Source organism: Polypterus senegalus, chromosome 12 (genome assembly GCF_016835505.1).
Source record: "Polypterus senegalus isolate Bchr_013 chromosome 12, ASM1683550v1, whole genome shotgun sequence".
Taxonomy (NCBI): Eukaryota; Metazoa; Chordata; class Cladistia; order Polypteriformes; family Polypteridae; genus Polypterus; species Polypterus senegalus.
This window is the reverse complement of record NC_053165.1, coordinates 35,499,920-35,512,047: the sequence shown is the minus strand read 5'-3', so window position 1 is coordinate 35,512,047 and position 12,128 is coordinate 35,499,920. Positions and strand designations below refer to the sequence as shown.

General features: G+C 36.1%; 1 protein-coding gene across 1 annotated transcript in view; it reads left to right on the top strand.

The window, feature by feature from the left end:
- LOC120540226 (forkhead box protein P1-like) overlaps nucleotides 1-12,128 on the top strand; it is a 526,994-nt gene that overhangs the window by 411,591 nt on the left and 103,275 nt on the right. Inside the window, exons 13-15 of the mRNA XM_039770790.1 lie at nucleotides 4,670-4,791; nucleotides 7,023-7,092; nucleotides 7,822-7,991. Coding sequence (XP_039626724.1) covers nucleotides 4,670-4,791; nucleotides 7,023-7,092; nucleotides 7,822-7,991 — 362 coding nt within the window. The remainder of the gene's footprint in view (nucleotides 1-4,669; nucleotides 4,792-7,022; nucleotides 7,093-7,821; nucleotides 7,992-12,128) is intronic.

Here is a 12,128-nt window from a genome sequence, read left to right as displayed (position 1 = left end):
CCGGGGTGGGGGGGGTGTTTGGCGTTAGTATGCATCGTGGTACACTGCAGTGCTATAGCACGTCTTTAGTGAAAACAGCCGTGTCAGATGGGGTTGTATGGATTGATTCTGAACGGGACTGAGAGAATGAAAAGTGAATTAAAAAATAAAAAAAAGCTAACCTTTACAAGGATCATAAATTACACCGGCTGTTACAGACTGAAATCAAATGTATGCTTTTATTCTAAAACAGTAAGACTAAGAGCAGTTTACTTCTCAAAATGAAGGGGCGGAGGATCGAACTCGTGACCCCTCGATTCCCAAGCGGGGGCTAAGTCTATTGAACCACAGAGGCAGTTACAATAAAGTGGTGTCAATGTCGCATGTTAAGGCGGCTTTTTGTTTCTGCAGTTATATTTTTGAATAAAAGTGTAATTGTGTTATTCTTGTGAAAATGTTTCTTTGCTATTTGGACTTCAGGCTTCATACACTATATAGTTTATGCCTACATTTTGTCATCTACTACTAGAATATAAAAAACGTTTGTTTTAACAATGTGTTGACACAGATTACTGTAGAAACGGAACAGACATGAAATGCGTATGTTCCAAATAACGATCTATTATTTCCACTCTAAAACTCCACTTCACTCCCAGATACTCAATCAAGGCATGAGCTGGGAGTAGTTTGGCACGTTCTAAATTGGTGGGGGGATGGAATAGCCGGCTGCTCCTAGCTTCTCTTTATCAGCACATTTAGAAGACAAAGGATGCTGGCGGAGAGGTGTGAAGGGTTTTAAGAAGCAGTTTATGGTGGGACGGAATTACGAGTTTTTTCGTAGGCTCTGGTAATTCTAATGTTAATAGATTCTTTCTGCTTTAGAATAGTCGAAATCGTAGATTTTGACTTCTTGTACTCGGCGGCAAGATCAGTAACACGAACGCCACGCTCAAACTTTTCAATAATTTCTTTCTTTACTTCGATTTCAATTTTCTTTAAAACTTTCTTCTCACCACTCTTCACTTGCTTAGAAGCCATAGTTAACTGCAAAAGCACACGAAATACTGTAGAGCACAAAGAGAGTGCAGGTAAAGCACGCACGTTTGACTGAGAACAATGAACAGGGAGCAGCTCTGCTTAAATACAGTAATCGGCGGTATGAACCAGCCAGGCAGGCACGCACGTGCAGGCTCGCTCTCTCTTTTTTTTTCTCAGCAGCACGTAGCCTCCCCCTCCCCCTCCCCCTCTCTCTCAGCAGCAGGCAGGCACACATGTGCATGCACCCTCCCCCTCTCTCAGCAGCAGGCAGGCAGGCACATCTGACCGAGAACAATGCAACACGTGCGGAAATCATCGGCGCGCACAAATCGAAAGGGAAACTGGCTTGTTTGTATACCGAGTGTGTGGTCGTGAACTGAGGCAAAAGTTTGGCAAACTTTTTGGTTGTGAACCAAGTTGTACGTGTACCGAGACGTTCATGAACCGAGGTTCCACTGTATATGGAGTGTTTGTAATTTCCGGAACAAAAATGGAACAGCCTCACCCTGTATCCTTGGCGTGTGGTGGATGATGATCTGACCCCAGGGTCTCTCGTGATGAGGGTATTGGAGTAAGTCCAGCGGAATGAAAAACAAACTGGATGGAAATGCGCAATGTGGAATGACCCTGTGTGCGGATTCAGCGGGTTGGAAAATGGATCGATGGAATACAGCAGGTACAGGCGGTTCGTGGTCGTGAAATGAAATTCTTCTTCTCCTTTCTCCTCTCTCTTCTCCTTCTTTGTTCCCCCTTGATTGTTTTTATAGTCCTGTGACGAATGTAATTGATTGATTGAAAATCGGTGTTTTCCAGGTTTGGGGCTGCGGTCTCCTTCCATCATTCACTGACACACACAAACAACAAACGAGATGATGGAAACAAGACACACGTGGTACGAACATGGATAACACTATTACTATGTAGCCCCGCTACAAAGTCACTTATAAATATTTTCAATATGGACTGGTACCTATACTGATTATTTAAATACAAATAACTGTGCTTACATTCAATGCATAAAAAGTCAGGTTATTTTAACAGTTATGCAGGTTCATCCATTGTGTTCCCATTCCTTGAAAGTCTGATGAATGAGGGAACTCTTGATTGTCTGAAACAAATACCACTATAAAATTGCAAAAAGCAAGATTATATACGAGTAGTTGAATTTGAAGTCAACTTGCCTTAGTAAATGCCTGACCATTGCGCAAACTGTTGTAATTAATTTGCTCTTTTTAATGTTAGCTATAGATGAACATATGCAAAATTAATTTATCACCAGATAATGCTGTTATTATTTTGACCAGTATTTTTTTTTATAATTTTCCTCTTACCTTTTTGTTACCAAGTAGAAAAATAGAAGAGAAAGTGAATAATCTCTGTTATGTTCAAGGTAGAAGTACTGTAGCAGTATACTGAACTGTATTTTTTTATTTTATTATTTTGTTATATTATACTGATCTGTGCTGTGGATTATTTAAGCTGCAGTTCAAAAAACAGCATCATGACAAAGTGCTGTGGAAGATACAAGACAGCAGTCCTTATAAAAGGCACAGAAGACAATCTTATGTTGCAAATTTAGTGAGTCTGTCTGTGTACAATACTGGTCAAAATTTTTAGAAGACCTCAGTTTTTCTTTAAATTTAATCAGTCAAAATGTAATTCATTTCGAAAATGTTGAATATGTAAGCAGTAAATTGCAAGATGTTTAAATTTAAACGTTAGCAAAACTGAAAAAAAAAAACTCAAAATATTACAAATGGGCTTTCATCAGGGAACAACTAATAGGTCACAACCTACAGATGTTCAGCAGCAATTAAAGTAAATTAAGCCTTGCAAGTTGAAGCAAACAATTTGCATTGGTGTCCCAACTTCTGTTGACTACTTAAAAATCCTTTCTCTGTCTTAAAGCAGAGTTCTCTTATGTATTCTAAACTGTTAAGTGTTGGAAATAGAGTTAAGGGGAACAGCAGAGTTGAACTAAAAATGTGATTAATTATCTGCTTATTATTTATCTGTACCTGATAGAGTGGAACATGATTAAAGGCCTGACACAGTGGTATTCAGAAAAGGAAAAAATACCAGCAATTGAACTATGAGTAAACATTTTATTGTTCTCTGTAAACTGTAATTTTCTACAAGGACTGATGAAAGGAACTAATAAAATGCTTTTAATAAATGTTAACAGAAAACAATCCATGATGTTCAGTGTGACATTTTATGGTGGAGCTAGAAAGGGAGAAACTGTGTGCAGCCATTTGCATAGAAGGAGTCATGTTTGCCAAAATATGAAAGTACAGAAAAAAGTAGGAATACACCACATTCGTTGGTGAAATTTTGTGAATAATCTTTAACAGCTAAAAATGCTGATCATTTACTGTTATGGTGTGAAATAGCTAAAAATAAACTGTAGTGTTTATGAGTACATTATAAGAACAACTACAGTAGAGCTTCAGTGGAGATCTCAGACATAGCCACAATTAAGAGATACACTTGAAGCTGAAACTGAGCATATTTTCAGATTGTAAAAAGATCTCTTTTATATATTACATGGAGTCTAATCTAAGATCAGAAAAACTTTTGTTCACAAGAAATAAATGAGAGACAAGAGACAATACTATTTGTCTATTTTTTGTATCAGTGCGGTCTTATTTGTGTCTAAGAGAAGTAAAACAGAAATAAAAGAGATGTCAGGACCAGTGTTTTTTTTCCTCTGGGTATGTATACATAGAGCTTGTAACAGTTTTGGAACAGTTAGAAAGTTGAAAATGTAATACAGTTACTAATTTCACCATCCTAATTCCCATTTAAGTTCATTAGTGCAGAGACTGAAATACTGAAAAAAAGCATAACTTTATTTTCTGCTGACATCCATGATTGAGCACCTTATGTCATGAAGCTGGACAAATTAATTCACAAAGAAAGAGCTACTTGTGCACTTTTAACCTAATGGATACCACAATGGTAATATAATATATTCATATAACATTGCAAAGCACCTTCTATAATAACCATCCAGGTTGTATTACAAAAACAACGATGTTATAAATGTGTATGAATTTAATAAAGCATCTTGGCTTGACCAGTAGTGGATTAAAATAATCCCAAAGCATTAAAATATAGTAAAAATTATAAATGTGGGGGAAAAGAATAGCCTAGGATATAATAAAAACTCTTAATAAAATTGGCAACCGGAGACAAATTTAATCTCTCAACCAGATATAGTGCATCAATATTTTTTTAATAAAGACAAAACACTACGAAAGCAATATACACTAACATTGACTTCTAAATAACAGTAGATTTGTGACTATACTATGAAATGTATATTATGTATTTATCTTCAGATCAACATTTAAAACATTAAAAAGTAAGCTCTGACCCATAATATATAAATAAAGGGAAAATTGTATCCTTGTTTTTAATTTGGTGCATTTTATTTAGCATCCACTATTTTCAATAAAGCAGTTATTTTCACACATCAGCTCTACCAGATTTACTGTACTGTCAATAGTAAAGAAACGAAAGCTGAACTGAAGATGTATTTTATACAAGTATAGTATGTTACAAAGTTATGCTTTAACTTTAAAAATTGTATATATTGAATGATACTGACAAAAGTTATTTTTTTATTTATTATTGTTGCTTGTTGCAGAATGCAGTCCGCCATAATCTTAGTCTTCACAAGTGTTTTGTGCGAGTAGAAAATGTTAAAGGTGCTGTTTGGACAGTGGATGAACTGGAGTTCCAAAAACGAAGGCCTCAGAAGATAAGTGGGTATGTTCACAAAATTTAATTTTAATATGTAGCCTGCACCATACTTTTAAATCAAACTGTGGCATTTGACATTCTTCAGAGAATGGATTATTTTAGGGAAAAAGGTAGTACAGTATTCCACCTCACTTACAGGTATGTGTACACCATAATATCTTGTGTTCACTTACTCCTACTTGTTTTAGTGTGTTCTGTGTCACATCCTTTGTAACATTCTAGTAAATGCATATTAACGTACATTTCCTTTTGCATTTCTTTTCCCCCTTATATAATTTTGATTATTGTGTTTGATGTGTGTCACCTGCTCCACATTCTCCTCACTACATCTCTTTTGGCTCTACATTTATCCCAGGCTGCAATTCGCACAGGCATTTCATTGCATAAGCACTTTTTCATAGTAGAGGATGGGTGTTGTGGTCCTTTTGCACTGTTGACTATGAAGAATTTAAAGTGGCTGCTAAAATTAGCAAGGCCACCCATTGATATGCTGCACTGATGAAAACCTTGCTCAGCATTTTTTACAGTAAGAGCATTTGCTTGACTTCGCTTTATTATTTTAATTCTGACTTTTCTGCACATTAGGCTTAACTTTGTAACTGCCAAGTTCTTTTATTTTTCTCATATGTGTATAAAAAGAGAATTGAAAGTACTGAATATTTTGTTTTAAAAATTATTAAAGAGAAAGAAATATTTACAAAATTGCTACATATCAAATAACACTTGATTAAATTTTGATGCATTAACACTAGAATTACCAAAGCCTATGAAAAAACGTGTAATTCAGGCCCACCTTAAATCCCTTCACACCTCTCCGTAAGCATCTTTTGTGTTGTAAATGCTTTGATAAGCCAGCAGCCTACTATCTCATCCCCCACCAACACAGAAAGGGCACAAAGTTCCTTCAGGAGCAAATAAAATATTGTTATTTGGAATACATGCATTTCATTTGTGTTCCGTGTCTACAACAATCAATGTAAACACATCATTAAAACAGAAATGTTTATCATGTTTTAGTAATAATTGACCAAATGTAGACATGAAGTGTATAATGGGTGAATCCTGAAGTCCAAATATCAAATAAACACTTTCACAAGAGATACAAGTATAACAAAACAAATGTGCTTTTATTCATTAATATAACTACGAAAAAGATCCCATGTTAGGGTGCAACATTGACACCCCTTTAATACGACCGCTTTGTTGGTGCAATGGTAAGAACTGTTGACTGTTATTCAGAAGATCACGGGTTTGACCTCGGACATCTCTGTTTTGTGAAGTGAACTGCTCTTATTCTTACAGTTATAGAATAAAAACATACATTTGATTTGAATCTGTAACCGCCATTGTAAATTTATGGTACTTGTAAAGGTTAGCTTTTTTTATTCAGTTTTATTCTCTCAGTCACATTCACACTCCCCCCGATCTGACACTGCTGTTTTCACATAAAGATGTGCTATCACAGAGGTGAAGTCAGTTGATAATGAGGGTTCTACATAGAAGAAAGAATGCACGTTGCACTTTTGCCGTTGCTGTACTTTGTATATAAAAGCCAGATTGAGTGTTATTTACCTATTTACCTTGATTTATTTAATTATCTTCCTATAGCTTAAAGTCACAAGTAGACTGCAGAGCTTCATGCGTTTGATCAACACGGGCATTTCTAGGCAATTCATTCCATCATAAACACTGAGCACCTTGTTTGCAAATTGAACTGCGGTGGTGGGCAGGGGGATGGGATAGTAGGCTGCTTGCTGCTTGTGTTTATCAACACATTTACAACACAAAAAAAGTTGCTGACAGAGAGGTGCGAAGGGATTTAAGGTGGGCCAGGATTACAAGTTTTTTCGTAGGCTTTGGTAATTCTTTTGTTAAATACAAAAATAGAACGATAAATATTATAGTAGTGCAGTGCTTCTCAATTATTTTCTGCCATGCCCCCCCCAGGAAGAAGAAAACATCTCGCGCCCCCCGCGCGACTATAAATAGTATCATTTGTCTATAAAATTGTTATAAGTACAAGTACAAGTATAAAAAAGCATGTTCCCCGAGGTCAAACACGCCCCCCTTGACGGAGCCCCACTATTTGAGAAGCACTGTAGTAGAGTAACAAAGCATTGATCAGAACACTCAATATACATGGGATGATGACTGTTTTAACAAACTTTATTTTTTATGTAGATACTTTATATATTTAATGTTTTATTTGGTAATTATATTCTATTTCTTTTACCTAGTAATCCAGCTCTTGTAAAAAAAATTCAAAACAACCTTGCCTTTGGCACAGCGCTCAATGCTGCATTTCAGGTAAACTAATTAAACTATATTAAGGTTATTTCAAAAACAGAAAATATTTAAGCAGAATAATTGCTTTCTTAAAACACTTAAGATAATGACATTTATGATTTAATTATATAATAAGGAGTATTATGCCTTAACTCTTATTCAGCAAACTTTGTAATAGAAACAGCATATTTAGATGAATTATTGATACCGTAAATGTAATGTTGCAAAATGTAAATTAAAAAAAAAATTTAAAACACCAAAATACATTAAGCTGAATTTCAGCTATGAATCTGCTGATTGATTTTCTGATGTTGTGTTTATTGTATGATGTTTAATTCACCATCCTTGTTTGTTTTCATTGTTTACTCTTCATATTTTACTATTGTCACTAGTCTTTGGGAAAAACAGAATTTGAACTTGATGGAGCACTGATTTGTGATTATTAAAGAATATATGTAAACAAAGAGATGCTTATTACATAAATTTAACTTCTCATATTATGTGTTACTATTTCATTACAACTAGAAACTAAACAACACTTAAGTAAAATGAAATATACCTTTACGTGCAAAGGTATAGCCAGGTACTAAATCAATAAAATTGCAGCTTTCCAAAAGATGATTATCTGAAGTGTTTCAGTGTGGTAACGCTACGATAGTTAATGACAATTTTAATTTAAGATAGGGTATACTGTACAACCATTGTCAGAGAAGCATTATGCTGTACAAATGTTCGCAATGTGTTCCACAGGCATCAATGGCAGAAAACAACATACCTCTATACACTATAACTACATCAGTGGAGAGTACCAATCTAAACTCAATGACAAATGTAATACATGAAGACGTAAATGGAGAAGTTGAGTCCAGGAACAGTATCAGAGTTGACATGAGCCCAGAGAACTCTCCATTGCAGGTCATGTGAGTACTCAATTCTTTATTTTTAATTTTGCATTTTATTTTAAACTAGAAATATTAAGGACTTACCTTATAAATATACTTATATATTTCAAACTTGCTTTATCAAAAAATTGTAAATATATTTGTAAGTACATTTATAGATATCGCAATCTATTCACCAATAGTGAAAAGAGTAGCAAAGAACATAATTAAACAACTTACAAATTAGCTGTTAGGATATAGCAGGTTGGAAAATGACTGACTGAATGACTGAATATTTGTAAACAAGAAAGCTAAAACTCAAAGTCAAGAACTAGCAAAACTGGAAACCCAGAAATTCTTTACTTAATTTGCATAGTTAATTTACAATATGTGAAGAAGTTTTTTTTCTATTGACCATAAAGATTACACATGGTTTACAATACAATACAATTTATTTTTGTATACCCCAAAATCTCACAAGGAGTGCCACAATGGGCTTTAACTGGTCCTGCCTTCTGACTGCCCCCAGTCTTGACTCTCTAAGACAACAAGGAAAAACTGTCAAAAACACCCTGTTCAAAGAGAGACCCCTTTCCAGGAAGGTTGTGCATGCAGTGGGTGTCAATAAAAGGGGGTCAATACAATACAATACACAAAACAGAACACAAGTAATCCTCAATACAATACAATAGTGCAATAGAAATATTACAAGTACACAGCAGAATTCAACAGTAGATGATATCACAAAATAGGATTCAGATTTTTCAGAGTCCTAGAGACCTCCGCCATCAAGCTGCCTTCCCCTTATTGGCCATTCCACAGCTGAGTCAGCGCTGGGCCAGTCTATCTGATGAAAAGACCCCTCTACCCAATGATTTCTGCGATCTTCCATCAGATATGACTTTACCTTAGGCAGGCAACACAGCTTGTCAGTAGGGCAGTGGCACCAAGTGCCACATTTGAGTACTAAGAAGAGAAACAGAATAGGTGAGGGTTAGTATCAATTATAACTATCATATTACTTATGTTTTAGTGGTAATGACTAACTACAGTGCTAATGACTAACAACAGAGATGCAGTATAATTGGAGATCTACATTTTACTGGACATTCATGGATTCTGTTGAACCACTTGACTCAGACTACATACTATGAAGGCATTGGGTCAATAGGTTTGTTACTTTTGCCCATTCTGATATGTTTTACTACAGATTTTACAATCTCTTGATGAATTGTTTTAACACACCAAACTTTTCGTTTTTCGGACTCGTTTCTATGTTAACCACCTGTGATTTTAAGTTAAATGGAATTTCTGACATAATAGTTATATGAAGCCATATTACTATTATCTGTGAAAGTAAGTAAAAAATAAAATAATTAAATTGCTATTTTGTTTAATTTTTTTGTATCATTTAGTGCAACATCAAACAGCAAATTCCAGTTAGAGACCTGACTCGAAAACAATTCCACCTCACTTGTCCCTGAGATTAGACAATTGCAATGGAATGGCAAGCTCTTGTTCTTACAAACCCTGCCATTTGTTGTGTCACAAATCAATGAATGTGCACCAGTGACCCCACTGTGGGAAAGTGTCCACAGAAAACATTGACACTTCAACAGGGAGACAGCTTAAGGGCTCATTAATACAAAGGAATGCAAAAGTGCAAGTGGAGAGTTTTTAAGTAAGGAATAAAAAGGGTTCAAAGTTAGGAGAACAGACATAGAAAATTAAAGTTAACCTCACAGAAAGACAAACAGCAGGCAGTTGAGTGGGAAAATGTTACAGAAACTTAAGAGATCAGGAGTAAAATGACTTCAACTGTTCTTTAATCTAATATGTTTACTTATTTTTTTCATTTCATCATTTAAGATAAATAATTTAATTTTAATTAAAAAATAGTTCAGCAGTTTTAATAATCCAAATTCAAATTTTAATAATGAGCCCAGTGCATTGCAAATCCTGTTGGATGTTTGATTTTTTAGAGAATGGCTTGGAGGAGCCAGTCTTCTATGAAGGCTACATCTGCAGGAGATGCCAGCTAATCCAGCACCAAGAGCTGGCCTGCATTGTAGCAGAGAATTGGCAGACCTTGCCCAGGTATGCTTTAGAGATATGGTGTACACTTATAAGATGGTATATGAGGAGCCTCACCAGGTAGATAGATGGTCACAAGGCACAAGGTAAATGGTGCACACTGTTCGGGGGCATCAACCCCAGAATTGGTAGTGTCAGCTGTTTTCAGGCCCTGGAGCTGGGCAGTATCTCTGAAGAAGCTGAGGAGATAGGCAGGCATGAGTAGCCCCAATGGGCCAACTTAAAACCACTTCCCAGAAAAAGAGAGGTAGTAATGGTTGGACACTCAGTCATTAGGGGAATTGAAGCACAGATTAGCAAAGTCTAAGGAGGATGGACTGGGACAAGGTGTTAAGTTTGGTGATATTTGAGGGAAAAAATAGCTGTATATGACATGTAAGAATAATACCTACAATGTAAATTGGAAGGCATATAAGAGCATGAGGGCAGCCATTAAGTAGGATATTAGGGAAGCTAAAAGGCTCTTAGAGAGGAATATAGCAGGTAAAGTGAATGATGACCAAAGAGATTCTTTCAGTATTTTAGTAGTAAAAGAACAGTCAATGAGGAGGTGAAGTGTATCAGGGTAATTAAAGGCGAATTAAAAATACAGACAGTGAAATAGTAGATGCTCTAAACTCAAATTTGTCGGAGGTCTTCACATGTGAGGAAGTATACAACCTCACAGCTGTAGAAGGGACTACTAAGGAGGTACTGAGTGATTTGGAAACTGTAGAGTTAGAAGTACTGCTTAGATTAAATAACCTGAAATCAAACATATCACTAGAACTGTATAATATACAGTACATCCTTGCGTTCTTAAGGAGGTTAGTGAGTACATATATAAACCCTTGACACATACTTTTAGGAACTCATTGTGCACTGGGGAAATTCTGAAGGACTGGCAAAGGCCAAAACTATGCTATTATATAAAAAGGCGATCTATCAGATCCCAGTAACTATAGGCCAGTAAGCTTAATGTGCATCACAGAAAGATTAATAGTAGGAATTATTAATGAAAACACAGAGCAACACCTGGCAACAGCAGACTTTTACTGAACAGTCAGCATGGGTTCAGAAGAGGAAGGTCATGTTTGACTAACATGCTGGAATTCTGTGAGGAAGCAACAAAGATATATTCACTATCTTAACTTTCAGAAAGCATTTGATAGGGTGCCACATGACAGGTTGGGCAACAAACTAAAAGAAGTGGGAGTTCTGGGTGTAGTGTGTAGATGGGTGCAGAATTGGCTGGAAAACAGAAAGCAGAAGGTTATGGTGTAAAAAACCCTATCAGCGTTGGGTGATGTTAAGAGTAGTGTCCCTCAAGGGTAAGTGCTAAGGCTAATACTGTTTTTAGAAAGTACACATGTAACATTTGAATGCACAGTGCAACTGTTAGGTTGCACATTCCCCCCTTTTTTAGCAAACAAAAATATTTGATCAGGGAGAGTTGAGTAGGAAAGGGTAGGAGAGGAGGATGGAGTGGAGTGGGTGGAGGAGTGTGGGGTGGCTGTGCTGATCTGAAGCATTTTTGTAAAAAGTAAGCCTTTGCCATAGAGGCAGTAAAATACTTGGATACAATGTATCTTATCAAAGGAACAATACAGCAAGCTACAAGCAGGAGAACAATTAAAGCAACTGTAAGAGAGATGAAAACTGATTTAAGCCATTGGCCCCAGGACCCAAAAGTGGACATAAACCATTTGTCCCAAGGATTAGAAATGCCAGAATTAGTAGCTAGTTCATGTCAAATCAGCTAAAGCACGGGTGATTGATCCATCAGGAGCTGTATTATTAGGGATATAGGTACAGCATGCATCACCAAACATAGCACAAACGCCTCCTTTCTCAGCCAAGAGCATATCTAAAGCCAATCGATTTTGCCAGGTCATGAGGGATGTTTTATCAAGTTGCTCATGGATACCTTCAACAGCTTCTTTAGTAAAATTTAAGAATCTTTGTTGATTGTAATAGAGGTAATTAATCCAATCTACATTTTTGTTTATAGTAACCTGAGGAAAAATAGACTCAAATTCGGCAGCAACTTGGTCCCTTGCCTTGAACTTATCAGGGACTCCACGAGGGACTCGAATGGAATCA